The 19,451-nt window shown below is 43.4% G+C and overlaps 1 protein-coding gene across 2 annotated transcripts in view; it reads left to right on the forward strand.

The window, feature by feature from the left end:
- IFT88 (intraflagellar transport 88) overlaps positions 1-19,451 on the forward strand; it is an 80,514-nt gene that overhangs the window by 5,156 nt on the left and 55,907 nt on the right. For both annotated transcript variants that reach the window (XM_077809234.1, XM_077809225.1), the window contains exons 5-12: positions 2,562-2,615; positions 3,324-3,387; positions 3,475-3,544; positions 5,996-6,086; positions 14,705-14,809; positions 16,894-16,996; positions 17,879-17,993; positions 18,094-18,325. In XM_077809234.1, coding sequence (XP_077665360.1) covers positions 2,562-2,615; positions 3,324-3,387; positions 3,475-3,544; positions 5,996-6,086; positions 14,705-14,809; positions 16,894-16,996; positions 17,879-17,993; positions 18,094-18,325 — 834 coding nt within the window. The remainder of the gene's footprint in view (positions 1-2,561; positions 2,616-3,323; positions 3,388-3,474; positions 3,545-5,995; positions 6,087-14,704; positions 14,810-16,893; positions 16,997-17,878; positions 17,994-18,093; positions 18,326-19,451) is intronic.

Raw genomic sequence — 19,451 nt, forward strand, 5'->3', positions numbered from 1 at the left:
GCTGTAGAAATTGCATGATCCTAAGGTAAATATTAAATTGTAAAGAATTTTCAAATTACATTTAAATTTATACAGATTTCTTTCTAGTTCTTAAACCCTAAATATAGACAAGATCATTTGAATAACTAATTAATTAATTACTTTAATTATAGGTATTTTTGATGCCTAATTTCTCTTCGGTCATCTCGGATACCACTGCCAATGCAAGATTAAATTGGAAGGAACGTTCTTGAGTGCTTTTTATCTAGTCCTATTTAAATAACTCAAGCAGTGTAATTACCCTTATGAACTATTCCACAGTACATTGGACTTCTGTCAGGAAATTTTTCCCAATAGTCATAATTTTCCTGTTGTCTAATTTGATGTCATTACTTCTAGTTACACCCTTTTGGAACACCTTAAAATTCCTCATCCTCCTCAGTGTTAAGACCCTTTAAGTATGTGCTTCTCTAGACAGGTATATTGCTTTAGCTATCTCTTAGGCAAGCTTGCTGGTTAGAATTTTCAAAAGCATCTAAGTCCCATTGAAAATCACTGCACTGTAGGCTTTTCTCTGCCCCTATCCTTTGATCAGGTCACACCCCTTTACCAGATTATTCCTCCCCCCCCCCCCCCCCCAACACTCATAGTTGTGGATATTTGGTGTAGTAATTAGTGGTGTTTGGAGAAGTTAGTTTGGTAAAGGGCTGTGTGCAGAGGGGCAGTTCCCACAGTAATGGAAGGCTGGCATTATTATTATTTGTATTATAGCAGGTGAGGGCTCTGGTCATGGACCAAGACCCCATTGTGCTAGGCACTCTACAAACATGGAACAAAAAGACACTCCCTGCTCTTCAATGCTGAGGTCTCAGCACTCCAACAGTCTAACTGTTGTCAGTGTTTTTGTGGACCTCACTGCAAAGGAAGGTTCTGAAGGGGGATAATGAGTTAGTTTTCAGATGTTTACAGGGCGCTTGTCCCAAGCATGAGGGGTCAACTTGGGAGAAATCATGAAGGTGCTTGAAAATTTAACAAGTGTGCAATAAAGGCTGACATAGTGAGGTATTAGAGGCAACCTTTCAATACTGGAAGAGAGATGATAGTGTGGGAGATATGTCATGAAAGGACTTGAAAGCAAAGAGAAACAGCTTATGTTTGATACAATTGAGAAGAGGAAGCCAGTGAGGGGAATCAAAGAGATGAGTGACATGGTCAAAGGAGCGGGCTCAGAAAATGATACTTGCAGCAGTATTATGAATAGATATAAGCAGGGCAAGACTGCATTTGTTAAGACCAGAAAAAAGAGTGATGCAGTAATCAAGATGCAATATAGTGAGAGTGCAAGTTTTAACGGTATGACTAGATAGGAAAGGCCATATCTTAAATATCTTATTCAGAAAGAATCTCTAGTGGGACAGAGTTTAAGCTGTGGTGCATGGTCTATGGTATACAGTAGTTATCAGTACAGTAAGGTGGGGGCCTGTGGCTGGAGAAGTAAATGGTCTTTACTGTTAGGTGGCTTAACTTTTCATTTACTTGCTGTCATGTGTGTTATGCATGCAGCAGCCATAACTGTTTATAAATGAAGATGCTTAAGTGGCAGGGAAGGGGGTAGAAGTGGTGATGGAGAACATATGTTCTCCATCAGCAGATAATATCAATTAGCTGTTGCAAATTAACCCTTATATACCTTCTTGGCTGAAGGATAAAATCTGACAGAAAAGCATAGCTCACAGTGAAGAGGCTTTTATGGGCACCTGGCCCCATTTTATCAGGTTTAGATTAGGGATGTAAAATGTTAACCGGTTAACTGGCCCCCAGCTGCACCCAGCCGGCTGGACGGCCAGCTGACCCCAGCCCCATGGCCGGCTGACCGACCCCTGCCCCTGCCCTGCCTCGACAGCATGAACAACCCCAGTCCTCTCCCTTTAATTGATTAACTCTTTAAACAATAGAATTTTAATCCTTTAAACAGTTAACTTTTTAAACAATATTTACATCCCTAGTTCTGGCTGTAAGGCACAGTTGCTTTATACCTAAGTCTTCCTAAATCTAATTAAAAAATAAAAACTATCTATTGTACCAGGTCTGTCAGGATACACCTCTCTACTAATATTTGTGTTGATTGACAATTAAAAAAAAAGTCAATAATGAAATGTATGACTGCCATGGACAAATTTCAACCAGAGCCCATTAAAAGCTGATGAACAGAGACTAAACAAAAAGTATACAGAAAATTCAAAGGGCGTAAAATCTGTGAAATTTTACAAGGCTTGTCTTTTTCTTCTAGAGAAAAACAGGAATTTATTTAAATTTTAAATCCATTTTAGAACCCAATCATAACTATGGAGTTGCTACCAGGTACCTTCATAATATTTATGCCCTATAATGGAAGATATCCTGCCTCAGTGAAGTCAATGCGAGTTTTGCTATTGATTTCAAGGGGAGCAGGATCGTATCCTAAAGTTGTACATTCATGAGACAGAAACGCTACATATTTAAGTATTTATAGTTTTGGTTTTAAACTTCTAAAGTAGAAAAAGAGCTTATGATTGTTAATTTTAATTTTTTTATTTTGGTAGTCAAAGACAGCATTATCGTCATCAATGGGAAGACCGATGACAGGAGCTATACAGGTAATATTTTATTATTTACTTTGAGCGTGGGCTCAGTATGCTGAAGTTATACTGTGAATGTTCTCTTTTTTTAATGCAAATGTTCCAAGAGGTGGATATGCTGTCTCTTTGCCAGCTGTGAACTCTCCCAAGCTTGGGGATTTCTCAGCTACTGAATTACAGCTGGTTTCTAGACAACTTGTGCCTCTTTATCTTGTCCAATTCCACTCAATCTGACCCATAATTTCTCAGGGCTCTCAATCCTTGCTGCCCAGGAAAAAAAAAACTCTGACACTTAGCATCGCAGCATGTGACAGCACATTACAGAGCCACTAGTCTAACAGGCCAGCTCTTAAGAAGAATATTTTAAAAATCAGAGACAATTATACGGCATATGTTAAAATTATCGGCAACAAAAAAGATTAGGGTTATCTATGTAAAAAGGCATTTGGAATAAGTTATGTGAATAAAACAGTTTGTAACATTTATTACTTAGAAATAATTCCAATATATATTTTGCTACTGTAGAGTCTGTTACAATATACCTAAGGGTTGTGAAAGACACTGGTCAGCGTAAACGAGGCTTACTAATACTAGGTCGGTCTGTATCAACCGTAAAGCATGCTTCCCACTTATGTTCCAATATGTAACTTATCCCCCTGCTTTTTCCCCATTTTTGGTTTTCAGAATATTTTCATTCATAAAAATGTCTTTTCCTTTTAATTTAAGGATGGAGTTGCTCGACCTCTAACAGCAGTTCATGCAGCAGGTTACACTAAAGCAGCTTTGAGAGGTAGGGTGGATAGCATTCACTGTCTGTCATGGAATTCACTGTCTGTCATAGAATTTACTGTTCTCAATGCCATGTGTCAATTTGCAGGTTCTGTATTTGATCCCCTTGGTCAAGCAAGAGGTCCTGCTCCTCCTTTAGAAATGAAAAATGAAGATACGTACGTAGCCACATTTTTGTTGTTCTGTTTCGAAACAAATGATTTCAGCATTCTTAGAAAAATCACAACAACATGGTACTCAGGAAGCCTAGGGGCCAGATTCTCTTTCTGCAGGAAGAGGCCTGATCCTGCAAACATACACATGCTTAACTTTACTAGATTTAATAGAGTTCAAGGCCAGAAGGGACCATTAGATCATCTATGCTGTCCTCCCTATTAATTGTCACCCAGATATCCTTACGTTCAGTCTAGTTATTTTAGATTGACTAAAGTATTTCGGTCCTTGGGAAGCTAAACTGTTATGTACCTCAGGCAAAGAACAGGAGAGACTGAGGTGCCACCAATGCTTGAGGCCCCTACAGTGGCGTGGAATTTATTATGCCCAGATGATTGGAGCAGGTGATCCACACCCCGTGCTACAGAGAAAGGTGAAAACCCCCTAAATTTCCTACCAGTCTTACCTAGGGGAAAAAATACCTTCCCAATCCCAAATCTAGCCATCAGTTTGACCCTAACTATGTCAGCAAGAAACTCCAGCCAGACATCTAAGAGGATTCTCTGTACCATCTCAGAGCACTGGTCGACTCCAACTGGTGTTTCCTCTCTAGCTGTGGCCTGTCTCTGATGGTTCAGAAGAAAGTGAACCCCATCCTCACCCTAAGAATACATCTCACCAGTAGTGCATCAGGTCAGGAGATGCCTTCCTGTTCCCTGCAGGTGACCAGCTGAAGTCCTGAAACATGGGATTTGATTATTTTCATTGTCTTAATGTGGAGCGGTTCCCCGTTCCCGGCCAATGAGAGCTGTGGGGGGTGGTGCCTGCAGGTGAGGGCAGCACACAGAGCCCTCTGCCCCCTCCTCCTCTAGGGGCCGCAGGGATGTGGTGCCAGCTGCTTCCGGGAGTGGTGCAGGGCCAGGGCAGGCAGGGAGCCTGCCTTAGCCCCGCTGCACCACAGGGGTGGCAATCCCGCGGGCCAGATCCAAAGCCCTGACGGGCCAGGTCCGGCCCGCGGGCCATAGTTTGCCCACCCCTGATTAAGAGCATGCTCAGGGAAATGCAGTGATCCTATTACTTCCATGGCCCATGGAGGAAGGGGACAACCGGGGAATTCACAGATTCCAAGGTTACCAAGTGATTCAGATTATTCTGTAACAGTAAACTATGCCTCTTATTATTTACTACCCCAGCAGTCTGTGTCATCTGTAGACTTTACCACAAAAGATTTTATGTAATCATATAGATTGTTGATAAAAATATTAAATAATGTTGGACCAATGTGATACCACCATAAATAGTCCTATTGATTTCAATGAAACTACTTACGCTACTAAAGTTAAGCGTGTCCATGGGTTTTTGCAGGCTTGGGGTTTAAGTGTGATTCCTGTTGAAGTCATGGTTCATATCCTGCAGAAAGAGAATAGGGCCTCTGGTGGTTAAAAAAACAACTATTGTATTTTGTGCTTTGTCTGTGGCTCAGGATCCTGAATATAGGTATGGCCTTTGTCATCACTGAGTGCTGTGATACAGAAAAGGATCAGATCATTAGAGGACTGGAAGAGTACTTGCTTGGCAAGGGATGCCAGTGGTGCTTGTAGATTGATACCCCCGAAATTCCTGCTATCTTCCCACTAGGAAAGACACTTCTTCCCTCTGTTCCTTCTTTCCAGGATCTCATAACCCAAACAGATTTCACATATGCCAGAACTGAGGTGGTGAATATTACTAGTCTAGTGTAAATGTTGGATGGTGCTAGAGACTTGGCACAAAACAGATTGGGGAGGAGGGATTCACGCAGGGCCATTGAGCTTCCTGAATGCCAGGGGTAGTGGGACATGTTGCAAGTGGAGAAAGAAGGGAAATAATCAGATTATTATGCAGCTAATTTTTTGTCACAGATTAAATAATTCTGGATCAATCACAGCTTTTGATAAAATCTGTAATTCTGATGAAAAGTTATGTTGACGCTGTTTAAAAAATTATCATTACAAATTGAATTTCTACTTTTGATTAAACTAGTTCTTTAAAATAGTACATATGCAATATTGGATTTCCATTGGGTGCTTAAAAGTTTCACCCAGTGCATGTATCTATACTACCTTTACCCAAACAGCTCAAGTTGAGGCTTGTTACATAAGAGGATCAGAGCCCAATAACCCAAACCTCTTTTCCGTCATTAAATGGATTTCACTGAAAATGGTGAAACTGCAGGATTTTCTCTTTACTTTCTTCACTAGCCCACATTACTGATAGAACTTCTGATAGTGCAGTAACAAACGGCCACTTTTACAGTTGTGTTGTCCATCAAGAAATGTCAGATGCTATGGCATATTAATGAGACCCAAGACAGCTATAAATACATTACATTATTTTTAATAAACTATATTCAAAAATCTTTATATTATTACTGGTATTTGCATAAGATAAATGATGCATTATTTACCCAATTTTAGTCCAGAAGAAAAGATTAGACAGTTAGAAAAAAAAGTGAATGAGTTGGTTGAAGAAAGCTGCATTGCCAACAGCTGTGGAGACTTAAAATTGGTAAGTTATCTGGGTTTCATTTGTCTTTTAATATTATATGCATATAATATATTATATGCATCTTATACATGCAAATATGCTTTTTAAATACTAATTTGACTTTTGGTTGGTCATAAAATTTTCAGTTGTTAAAGCTAGGTTGTCTTAATTTTGATATTGTTGTGGCTGATCTTGTGGTCATGGTCTGCACTGCCACAAAGGAGATGGAATCTTGATGTTTAGTGTGTGTCTGTCTCTCTCTCTCCACTCAAGTCAATGGTATTTGGTAATGCTGGAGATAATGTGCCTAATATTATATAACGGTAATCACTCTGCTGTCACACAGAGTATGTCTACGCTGGCGGAGTTACAGCGCTGGTCAGAGAGCGCTCAAGGGAAACCACTGTTGTGTGTTCACAGTGTCAGCTGCCTGCACAATAGTGTGTTCACACTTGCAGCACTTGCAGCGGTATTCGGAGCGGTGCATTCTGGGCAGCTATCCCACAGAGCATCTTTTTCTCTTCTGCCAGTAAGAGTTGTGGGAAGGTGGAGGGGGTCGTGGGGCATGCTGGGTCCTGTCCCAATGCCTCATGATGCATTGCTTCACATCCCAGCAATCCCTGAGCTTCCGTCCGCATTTGGCGCCATCTTTCAATGGTTTGTGTACTGCACGCTCTGCCTCTTTGGTCTGCAGGAATGGATCCCGCTCTGTTGACCAGTATGCTGCTCATTCTCACTAACAAGTCACGAGTGGCAGTGGAGTTATTCCTTAAACTACAAAGGGAAGAGGAGTTTGACACTGATCTTGCCACGTGTAGTAGCTATGACATGAGATTGCTTGTGGCATTCCCAGAGGTGCTGACCACAGTGGAACGCCACTTTTGGGCTCGGGAAACAAGCACTGAGTGATAGGATCACATCGTCATGCACGTCGGGGATGACTAGCAGCGGCTGCAGAACTTTTGGATGAGGAAAGCCACATTCATGGGACTGTGTGATGAGCTCGCCCCAGACCTGCGGCACAGGGACACGAGAATGAAAGCTACTCTGCTATTGGAGACACGCGTGACGATTGCACTGTGGAAGCAGGCTACTGCAGGCTGCTACCAATCAGTCGCTAACCAGTTTGGAGTGGGAAAGTCGACCGTTGGACTCGTGTTGACGTAAGTGTGTGCAAGGCCATTAATCGCGTCCTGCTCCGAAAGAACGTGACTCTGGGCAACATGCATGACACTGTGGATGGCTTTGCACAAATGGGCTTCCCTAACTGCGGAGGTGCAATAGATGGCATGCATATTCCAATTCTGGCACTAGACCATCTAGCCACCTAGTACATTAATTGGAAGGGGTATTTCTCTATGGTTCTCCAGGCGCTTGTGGATCACTGTGGGAGTTTCATGGACATTAACGTAGGCTGGTCTGGAAAGGTGCATGACTCACACATCTTTTGGGACACTGGCCTGTTGAGGAAGCTGCAAGCAGGGACTTCCCCTACGGTGATCTTTTGGTCTAGGAAGGAAGTCAAAATGCCCATTGTGATCCTGGGAGACCCTGCCTACTCAATATCGTGGCTTATAAAGCCATACATGGGTCACCTTGACAGCAGCAAGGAGCAGTTTTACAACAGGCTAAGCAAGTACAGAATGACCGTTGAGTGTGCTTTTGGCCGTTTAAAGGCCCGCTGGCGCTGCCTGTGTGGGAGGCTGGACCTGGCTGATGACTATATTTTTATGCTTATAGCCGCATGCTGTACGCCCCATAATATTTGTGAAGGCAAGGGTGAAAGCTTCACTCAAGGCAGGACCGCTGAGGCTGAATTTGAACAGCCAGAGAGACCAGGGCTGTTAGAGGGGCGCAGCGTGGGGCCATAAGGATCAGGGATGCTATGAGGCAGCAATTTGAAGCTGAAAGCCACTAATATTTGTTGCTATGCTCGGGAGTGCAGTGCTTGTAATGCTAGGAGGTGAGAGAAGGCTTTGGATTCTTTGACCATGGGATGGTGTTCCAAGAAGGAGGAGTGCTAGGCTGAGATAGGAAGAGAAGGAAGAGCATCTTCGCAAGCAGGCTGGCTAACCTAGTGAGGAGGGCTTTAAACTAGGTTCACCGGGGGAAGGAGACCAAAGCCCTGAGGTAAGTGGGGACGTGGGATACCGGGAGGAAGCACAAGCAGGAGAACGCGAAAGGGGAGAGCTCCTGCCTCATACTAAGAAAGCAGGACAAACAGCAAGTTATCTCAAGTGCCTATATATAAATGCAAGAAGCCTTGGAAACAAGCAGGGAGAATTGGAAGTCCTGGCAAAGTCAAGGAATTATGATGTGATTGGAATAACAGAGACTTGGTGGGATAACTCACATGACTAGAGTACTGTCATGGATGGATTTAAACTGTTCAGGAAGGACAGGCAGGGCAGACAAGGTGGGGGAGATGCACTGTATGTAAGAGAGCAGTATGACTGCTCAGAGCTCCGGTATGAAACTGCAGAAAAACCTGAGTGTCTCTGGATTAAGTTTAGAAGCGTGAGCAACAAGGGTGATGTCGTGGTGGGAGTCTGCTATAGACCACCAGACCAAGGGGATGAGGTGGACGAGGCTTTCTTCTGGCAACTCATGGAAGTTACTAGATCGCAGGCCCTGGTTCTTATGGGAGACTTCAATCACCCTGATATCTGCTGGGAGAGCAATACAGCGGTGCACAGACAATCCAGGAAGTTTTTGGAAAGTGTAGGGGACAATTTCCTGGTGCAAGTGCTGGAGGAACCAACTAGGGGCAGAGCTCTTCTTTCCCTGCTGCTCACAAACCAGGAAGAATTAGTAGGGGAAGCGAAAGTGGATGGGAACCTGGGAAGCAGTGACCATGAGATGGTCGAGTTCAGGATCCTGACACAGGGAAGAAAGGAGAGCAGCAGAATACGGACCCTGGACTTCAGAAAAGCAGACTTTGACAACCTCAGGGAACTGATGGGCAGGATCCCCTGGGACAATAACATGACGGGGAAAGGAGTCCAGGAGAGCTGGCTTATTTTAAAGAATCCTTATTGAGGTTACAGGGACAAACCATCCCAATGTTACTATTAGAAAGAATAGTAAATATGGCAGGTGACCAGCTTGGCTTAACAGTGAAATCCTTGCTCATCTTAAACACAAAAAAGAAGCTTACAAGAAATGGAAGACTAGACAAATAACCAGGGAAAAGTATAAAAATATTGCTCGGACATGCAGGAGTGAAATCAGGAAGGCCAAGTCGCACCTGGAGTTGCAGCTAGCTAGAGATGTTAAGAGTAACAAGAAGAGTTTCTTCAGGTATGTTAGCAACAAGAAGAAAGTCAAGGAAAGGGTGCGCCCCTTACTGAATTAGGGAGGCAACCTAGTGACAGAGGATGTGGAAAAAGCTAATGTACTCAATGCTTTTTTTGCCTCTGTCTTCACAAAAAAGGTCAGCTCCCAGACTGCTGCACTGGGCAGCACAGCATGGTGAGGAGGTGACCAGCCCTCTGTGAAGAAAGTGGTTCAGGACTATTTCGAAATGCTGGATGAGCACAAGTCCATGGGACCGGATGCGCTGCATCCAAGAGTGCTAAAGGAGTTGGCGGATGTGATTGCAGAGCCATTGGCCATTATCTTTGAAAACTCATGGTGATCGGGGGAGGTCCCGGACGACTGGAAAAAGGCTAATGTAGTGCCCATCTTTAAAAAAGGGAAGAAGGAGGATCCTGGGAACTACAGGCCAGTCAGCCTCACCTCAGTCCCTGGAAAAATCATGGAGCAGGTCCTCAAGGAATCAATTCTGAAGCACTTAGAGGAGGGGAAAGTGATAAGGAACAGTCAGCATGGATTCACCAAGGGCAAGTCATGCCTGACTAATCTAATTGCCTTCTATGATGAGATAACTGGCTCTATGGATGAGGGGAAAGCAGTGGACGTGTTGTTCCTTGGCTTTTGACACGGTCTCCCACAGTATTCTTGCCAGTAAATTAAAGAAGTATGGGCTGGATGAATGGACAATAAGGTGGATAGAAAGCTGGCTAGATTGTTGGGCTCAACGGGTAGTGATCAATGGTTCCATGTCTAGTTGGCAGCTGGTATCAAGTGGAGTGCCCCAAAGGTCAGTCCTGGGGCCAGTTTTGTTCAGTATCTTCATTAATGATCTGGAGGATGGCGTGGATTGCACCCTCAGCAAGTTTGCAGATGACACTAAACTGGGAAGAGAGGTAGATATGTTGGAGGGTAGGGATAGGATACAGAGGGACCTAGACAAATTAGAGGATTGAGCCAAAAGAAATCTGATGAGGTTCAACAAGGACAAGTGCAGAGTCCTGTACTTAGGACGGAAGAATCCCATGCACTGCTACAGACTAGGGACCGAATGGCTTGGCAGCAGTTCTGCAGAAAAGGATCTGGGGGTTACAGTGGACGAGAAACTGGATATGAGTCAATAGTGTGCCCTTGTTGCCAAGAAGGCCAATGGCATTTTGGGATGTATAAGTAGGGGCATTGCCAGCAGATCGAGGGACGTGATCGTTCCCCTCTATTTGACATTGGGAGGCCTCATCGGGAGTACTGTGTCCAATTTTGGGCCCCACACTACAAAAAGGATGTGAAAAAATTGGAAAGCGTCCAGCAGAGGGCAACAAAAATGATTAGGGGACTGGAACACATGACTTATGAGGAGAGGCTGAGGGAACTGGGATTGTTTAGTCTGCAGAAGAGAAGAATGAGGGTGGATTTGATAGCTGCTTTCAACTACCTGAAAGGGGGTTCCAAAGAGGATGGATCTAGGCTGTTCTCAGTGGTAGCAGATGACAGAACGAGGAGTAATGGTGTCAAGTTGCAGTGGGGGAGGTTTAGGTTGGATATTAGAAAAAACTTTTTCACTAGAAGGGTGGTGAAACACTGGAATGCGTTACCTAGGGAGGTGGTGGAATCTCCTTCCTTAGAAGTTTTTAAGGTCAGGCTTGACAAAGCCCTGGCTCGGATGATTTAATTGGGGATCGGTCTTGCTTTGAGCAGGGTGTTGGACTAGATGACCTCCTGAGGTCCCTTCCAACCCTGATATTCTATGATTCTATGGTTGTGATTGGTGCAGATGATGCACTATGGAGGTTTAAGAAAATTGCCTGGTGCTTTGCAGGGTTCTGTTTGCTTTCAGTTAATGGAATAATGATTGCTTTCAAACCAAAACAATTCTTTTATTAAAAAACAACAACTGGAGAAGAGTGACGAACAAAAAAACACATCAGCACTGAGAGGGATGGGGGAAGGGAGGGTCCCAGGACGAGGTGGGGTCCCGGGACAGTTAAAGATTTGTGTATGTCCAGGGATCCTATCCAACCTTCTCCTTTGGAGTACAGTGCAGCAGGTACTGTACTTCAGCAGGGCTAAACTGCAGAGGGACAGGTGTTGAGTGCTGTGGGTACTGAGAGTCCGCAGGGCTGGACTGTGATGGGGCAGGAGTGGAATGCAGCGGCTACAGACTGGAGCCAGGAGGTTGATAAGAGTGTGTTGACAGTGTTTGGAGTTCGCATGGGAAAGAGTTTTTTGCAACAGCGGCTGCAGGGGTGGGCGGGCACAGGCACGGAGCTGCTCAGTTTGCAGTGCCAGTAGCGCCTAGAGCGTGTCCGCTTGGTGCTCCATAATGTTTAAAAGCCGCTCCGTGGCTTCATTCTGACGCACCACGTTCTCCTTTTGGTCCCTCTTCTCGCTGTCCCACCACTTCTTCAATTCTTGGTTTTCAGCCGCAGAATGCATCATGACATCACCCAGAAAGTCCTCTTTAGGTCTTCGTGGCCGCTTTCTAATTCTGTGCAGTCGTTCTGCCGGCGATAACAAAGAGGGAGCCTGGGCTCCCAAGATCATATCTGTGAAGCCAGAATGCAACATTTTACAGAAGCAGTATTGTTTGCAACACAGAGACCACCGATTCAGTGATTTAAAACACAGCCACTATTCACATACCTATCACTAACTGGCTGACCCCAGGCAAGCACACATGAGCCACAGACTCCCAAAATGGTGAGTAACCACAGGGGCAGGAGAAATCAGTTTTCCAGGACCGTACTGTACACTGAGCATGTGGCCCTTGGGGAGGGGAGGCCTTATAATCATTCCTGTTCCCACATTTTCCACAGGCTGTGTTCATTATGGAAGATATCTCACTGCTGAGGGTGAGCAGGGAATCAAGGAAGGGTCTTCTCCAAGACTGCGGCTTCCGCCCTGGCTCTTATGTGGCTCGCCTGTGTGCAGCAATGTTCTACCCTCTCCCCTGCCGCCCGTGACAGCAAAGTGGCACAGGAAAGTTACCCTTAATGTGGGAAGAAACAAAGCAGCTGTGCCAAAGAACCTGCTGCAGTGGATTGCCCAGTATCTCCATGAGGCGGATTCCCGTGAAGTGAGGGAGTCCATCAACACCCTGTTCCGCCACTCAGACAAGGCATGTGGTGGTACGCGCATCATACAGACACAAGCCTGCTTTCTGCAACTCTCCTGCCCCCAACAACTAGCTTCAGCGATTCCCAGAATCAGAGCTACTTACCAGGGGCCTCCTCTTCTATTTGCGCTTCGCCAAGATCCGACAGCTGTGACTGGCTAGCCTCCTCCAGGGTAGAGAAGAGCTCCTGGCTGCATGCATCTCTGACCTCCAAGTCATCCTCTGCCTCTGGGTCCCCCTCCCCCCTCCACATCCTCATCCAATATTTCCTCCTCCTGTCTCAGTCCACTCTCGACTGGCACGCGAGTCACTGAAGTATCTACAGTGGCCTTCACAGTGGAGGTGGGGTCACCACTGAGTATCACGTCCAGCTCTTTGTAGAACCGGCAGCTCGTGGGCACAGCGCTGGAGCGGCAGTTTGCCTCCCGCTCCTTGTGGTAGGCGTTCCGCAGCCCCTTCACTTTGACTCTGCACTGCAGTGTATCCCAGTCGTGGCCCCTTTCTGTCATGCATCGTGAAATCTATCCTTAGGTATCAGAATTCCTATGGCTGAAGCGCAGCTGGGACTAGACAGCCTCCTCTCTCCAAATGCTGATAATGTCTAACAGCTCAGCATTGCTCCAAGCAGGGGATCGCCTGGTGTGGAGCAGGCATTGTCACCTGAAAAGATGCTCTGAGACCACTGTTGCCGGCACAGTGTGCCTGAGGCAAGCAACAGCAGGGGTTCGTTGCCCGGTGTGCGTCACCCAATAATCACAACGGGGTGGAGAAGTAGAAAAGTTAATTTGGAATTCCAAAGAAAGGTACAGGAGAGAAATCTCAAATCCTGCACATCAGAGCAGGTCATTACACACAGTTTTATATTCCTTAATGCTTCTGCACTACACATCAGCCAATTAAAGCTTTGCACAAATACTCTGCCTTCCTTATATGGGTTACAGCAATGTTTATTTCCTGCAACCTCTAACAAGCATTCCTAGCAACTTAAACAACCAGCATATCCTGTCTGGCCTTGAAGCTGTCTCCTCCTGTTATCTTTAACTTGGCGTCAGCAAACCTTACACTATAAGGCATTATCTGCGGCTGCAACATTGTTTTAAGAGCAAAAAAGCTTCCTCAAACCAGCCAGGCCTGAGTTCCGTTAAGGGGGGTTGACAAGAAGCCCTTAGGCCAAGAGCAGAGAGACTTCCTCGACCCTTATGGCCTTCCATCCCCTCGACTTAACTAGTGGCCATGCCCTGGGGTCCCCAACACCACTGCACATGTCACCGAGCCAACAAGAAGGGGAGTTTCAAAATTCTCAAGGAATTTAAGGGGTGGGGCTCACGGTTGGTCACCTGAGGGCAGGGCAGTAGAGTTCAAACCAATGACCAGAGAGGTGAGAACAGGCATTGTGGGACACTTCCTGGAGGCCAGTCACAGCGCTGTAATCGACCAGGGTGTCTCTACTGGCACCGTGGCGCTGTAGCCCCAGCGCAGGAAGCTCCATGCCTCTCGTCAGGGTGGATTGTTACAGCGCTGCAGCTGCGCAGTTTCTGTGCACAAAGTGGCTTGGCAGCGTGTACACCTCCGGAGTTACAACGCAGAAAGCTGCTTTACTGCCCAGAAACTTGCCAGTGTAGACAAGGCCATGGTGTCTTAAGGCTAGATTTTTTTTTTAAAAGTCGTTAAGCCTAAATACCTTTAAAAACCTAAGTAAACTGGTGTGACTGTTTTTTGATTTTCATATTTTGTTATAACATTACTTCTCATGCTCTTTTTGAGATCATGCATTAACTGTAGGGTAACTAGTGTATTATGACAGGTTTCAGAGTAACAGCCGTGTTAGTCTGTATTCGCAAAAAGAAAAGGAGTACTTGTGGCACCTTAGAGACTAACCAATTTATTTGAGCATGAGCTTTCGTGAGCTGAGCTGTAGCTCACGAAAGCTCATGCTCAAATAAATTGGTTAGTCTCTAAGGTGCCACAAGTACTCCTTTTCTTTTAGTGTATTATGGAGGTTGCTTTGCTGAATTTTCATTCGGAATGTTGTTTTAATCTAAACATGCCTTTTTGTATAATATTGCTGCTTATCTGCTGTAAGGTGTGTGTTCATATGCTCTGTGTGCATAAAGGAAATATGTATGAAAATAATGTATTTCTATTTTAAATATATGGAAGTGAGTCTTGAGAGGGAAGACAGAAGGCAAGACTAAACTGTAATATCTACTTTAAGGCTCTGGAAAAGGCAAAAGATGCTGGAAGAAAGGAAAGAGTGTTGGTGAGGCAACGTGAACAAATTGCATCTCCAGAAAACATCAACTTAGACCTCACTTACTCAGTAAGTACTAAAATATCTGTGTGCCTGAATAAGACCTGGGTGTAAAGCGTGCTTTCCAGTAACATGCCTTTTTAATGAAATTGAGTTCACTGTAATGCACATATTTTGTGTGAGTTCCCAGAACAAATTTCCAGGTGAGATACACTGTATATTTAGAAATGTGTTTGAAAATAGTTACTGTAATTCTGGAAAATAGCAATTAAAGGGTACTTTTGTTGTTGTTAATATTCCAAAAGCTTAATGATAATTTTAAAATTAAGGATTTGTCTTCAACTCTTAAAATTGGTAGTAGGCTTTAAGAAAAGATTAAGTAGGGTCTATGCCCTAATATTTCAGGAGAATTTTAAGTTGTACATTAGTTAATACTGTACTGGAAGTATTTCACTAAAAATATGTCAAGCCAGGCTAAACTGGAGGGAGGTATAGCTCAGTGGTTTGAGCATTGGCCTGCTAAACCCAGGGTTGTGAGTTCAATCCTTGAGGGGGCCATTTAGGGATCTGGGGCAAAAATTGGGGATTGGTCTTGCTTTGAGCAGGGAGTTGGATGACCTCCTGAGGTCCCTTCCAACCCTGATATTCTGATTCTATGATCATATATTTGAAGGCAAGTTAAAACATAAAAATGAGAAAGTGATGGATATAATTTATCTGGATACAGACAAGGCTTTCCTGTTTTTCTTAGTAGCATCTTGCAGAAGTCTCCCTTCACGAGCAGATAGACCACAAATAGGGGCATATATCTTGTTGAACTATGCTAAAAATTACACACATTTTATGAGTTAAAAATAAAAAGCCATTTTAATAACAACCTTACCTCATAATTTACTCATATTTAGGCATAAAAAGTATAATAACTGTGAAGAGAGTTCTTTTGCCAAGGTATAGCTTCTGCTGAATAGGTGGGTATCATGAGGCTCATGATAGAAGTATACAAAATAACAAACTGTATAAGCAGGGGTGGCCAAACTTCCTGATCCTCTGAGCCCCGCTTCTGCTGAAGTCCTGAGCCGCGGCAGGTGCCTCCTGCAGGGCTGAATCCCCATCAGCCTGCCGTAGGGAAGAAGCCCCAAGTTCCCCCCAAGTCTGGTAGGTGGAGAATGTGGGGAGGGGTATATGGTTTTCTGCAAGCTGCACTTTAACTGTAAAAGAGCCCCATGTAGCTTGGGAGCCATGGTTTGGCCACCCCGGTATAGAATAAGTAGATGGGGGAACTTCTGTTCATTCTGTCTCATCATACAAGAACAAGGGCATCAGTTCAACTGAAAGTCCAAAGCTGTTCAAAACTGAAAAAAGGAAATACTTTTTCACCCAACACACAATTAGACCATGGAACACATTACTACAAGATACATTTGCAGATTTAAAAAAAAAAAATCCCTGTTTTATGTTTATCCTATGTGTTCTCCACAGCTTATGTTTGCTACCTCTTCCTTAGATAATTGGGAAAGTGGGAAATATGAGAAAGACAAGGTGGGTGAGGTAATATCTTTTATTGGACCAACTTCTGTTGGTGAAAGAGCTACACAGAGCTCTTCTTCAGGTCTAAGAAAGATAATGTGTGTCACAGCTAACTACAAGGTAGAACAGATTGTTAAGCATAAGAAATTAACACATTGCAAGAAACCATTAAAAATAAAGTGGGTTATGAAGTTACAACAATCTGTAACCTACTAACTCACCTTTGACCTATGGTTGCAGAAGTGTTAATTATCCACTTTATTGGTTTCTTGCAACTCTTTATGCTTACCAATCTGTTACACCTTGTATTTAGTTGTGATATTCTGATTACCTTTTCCAGACCTGAAGAAGAGCTCTGTAGAGCTTGAAAGCTTGTCTCTTGCCCCACAGAAGTTGGTCCAATAAAAGATATTACCTCCCTCATCTTGTCTCTCTCCTATGCTGGGACCAACACAGCTACAATAACACTGCAAAAAACTAAGGAAATATCTCAGTCAACAAATATATTAAAGCATCTTTCTATCTATTTTGTATATTGAAGTTTTTCTAATGGCTGCTTTGATTCATACTGGTTACTTTTTGAGAGAGATATGTGGTTATGTTATGTATTTTCCCCCCCACCACAGGTTCTTTTCAATTTGGCCAGCCAATATTCTGCTAATGAAATGTATGCTGAAGCACTAAATACATATCAAGTCATAGTGAAAAATAAGATGTTCAGCAACGGAGGTAAGTTACACACCAAAATGCCTGATATTGATGGCAACATATTCGCTAACCAGGTATTTGACTTCACTTGTGAGATCCTGAGCACCTCCTGAGTGCCCTCAACTCCCATGGAAGCCAGTCAGAGTTGACAGCAAACACCACCTTGTAATGTCAGACTCCATGTCTTTGAATGGTTTGTGGTTTAGTCCTCTAGCTAATCCAAAAAGTGTTCCCTTTCCAGGCTAAGTATAAGTCCAGATTAAAAAAAAAAAAAAAATACATCCTTTGCCCTCCCCAGGCCACACTTCATCACTGAGGATGCAGGGTTGGTCAGTGCCAACAGTAGTTTCCCCTTCCTAGCCCTTTCCATCATTGTCTGCCCTGGTTTTCCCCTGTTGATTCTGAAGTGAAGGGGAGGTTCCTTCCCATCCTCTGGAATCCCCAGCCATGGGCCCCAAATTAGGAAGCTAACATTTCCCATTTTGAACCCTCTGTGCCACTTTCTTCATTCCCTTCTCCCCACCCTCTCCAGTTTCCTTCTGTATCTTGCCTGTCTCTAGGTCTCTTCCCAGACCCCCTCCTGGTGTGCTTCCCCAAGCTTTCTCAGCAGAGAACGCCACAGAAAATCCTATCTCATCCCTGATCTCCTAGACTGAGTAAGAAGCTTGTTTCATATAGTCCTTCCTTTCCTAGAATTCCTTGCTGTCTCTCCCTGAATTCCCTCCATTCTGGATGGAAGTCAGGAACAGGCTGTTTTGGACCATGCCTTAGCTTAAAGGGCCACAGATACTGATACATGAAGTGCTTCTGCAGTCTCACTGGTTCAAAGTTTGCATGAGGAGGGATGATATGAATATTTTTAAAAGATTGGCACATAGTTCATTCACCTTATTTTTGTGATAGGCAGACTGAAGGTGAATATGGCAAACATTTATTTAAAACAACGAAACTATTCAAAAGCTATCAAATTCTACCGCATGGCTCTAGATCAGATTCCAAGTATCCATAAAGAAATGAGGTGAGTTTGTACTGTAAAAGTTTTGAAATTCCTTTTGTTTTGTATATACAGTGGTACATATGATTTGAAAATATTATTTAACCATGATTTCTTTAATTAGGATTAAAATAATGCAGAACATTGGAGTTGCATTTATTAAAACTGGCCAGTACACTGATGGCATTAGTTCCTTTGAACACATAATGAGCACATCTCCAAACCTGAAAGCAGGCTTCAACCTGATCCTTTGTTATTTTGCCATTGGAGACCGTGAACAAATGAAAAAAGCTTTCCAAAAACTGATCACTGTTCCATTGGAAATTGATTATGATGACAAATATGTTTCACCAAATGTAAGTATGAACTAAGCAAAATCTACAAATTTTATTTGCAAAGTGGGAAAATTTTGAACGTTGAGGAAAAATAATCTGTTGTATATAATGTGTACATACATGTATGTCTGTGTACACATACACACATGATGGTGTGATGTTTAACCAGCGTGAGTTGAGGATGGAAGTACTACATCACTAGTGATAATACTCTTGAAAACATTTCCAAAATAGTTTTTTCTAGAAAATGTGACATACATAAAATATGTGGTTGTGTGTCGTAGTACAGAGTTGGGTAATTAGTCACTGGAACAATTTATCCAGGGTTGTGGTGGATTCTCCCTCACTGGAAAATTTTAAATCAAGATTTAAATCAAGAGGTTTTTCTAAAAAATATACTGTAGTTCAAACAGGAATTAATTCTAGGAAATCCTATGGCCTGTGTTATACAGGAGGTCAGACTAGATGATAGCAGTGGTCCCGTCTGGGTTTATAATCTATATATTGATGAGATATCCTCCACAAATACATGGAGAGTGAGTGTGTGTGTGTGTGTGTGTATATATGACTGACTTAAGAGACTGACTTCATGATTTAATAGACTCTAGAGATGGGAAAGACCTATGATTATGTATAATCATAGAACCTGAAGACTGAAAAGATCTATTACATGATGTAGTCAGACTCCATGCCTACCTTGCTGAATTGGGGCCTCTGTGCAGCACTAGCCTAACTTTAAGCATGAGAGTTGTCCCATTGCTGTCAGTGGGATGACTCACATGCTTGTGTACCTTGCTGAATCAGGGCCATAGATTTGATACACAGAGTACTATAGTTGGTAACCTATGTGGTTTACAAGAAGTGTGATCCACATACAGTAGCAGACAAACAGTATAAGGCTACTGTCACAAATGTAATTCTTTTTAATTTTGTAATTAAAATTTGTTAAACACAACCAATAGTGCATTATTCCAAAGGTCAGAGGATATCAACCAATAAAAATTGGTACATAACAAGTTCTTTGAAAAATGAGTCTAATTGTTCAATTGAAATATGCCTTTTAAAAAATGTATAGTGTGTAATATGTCAGTTGCTGCTTATACTCTGTGTTAATATACATATATGGTCGAACCTTATATATAAATAT

The sequence above is a fragment of the Eretmochelys imbricata genome, chromosome 1 (assembly GCF_965152235.1).
Source record: "Eretmochelys imbricata isolate rEreImb1 chromosome 1, rEreImb1.hap1, whole genome shotgun sequence".
Classification (NCBI taxonomy): Eukaryota; Metazoa; Chordata; order Testudines; family Cheloniidae; genus Eretmochelys; species Eretmochelys imbricata.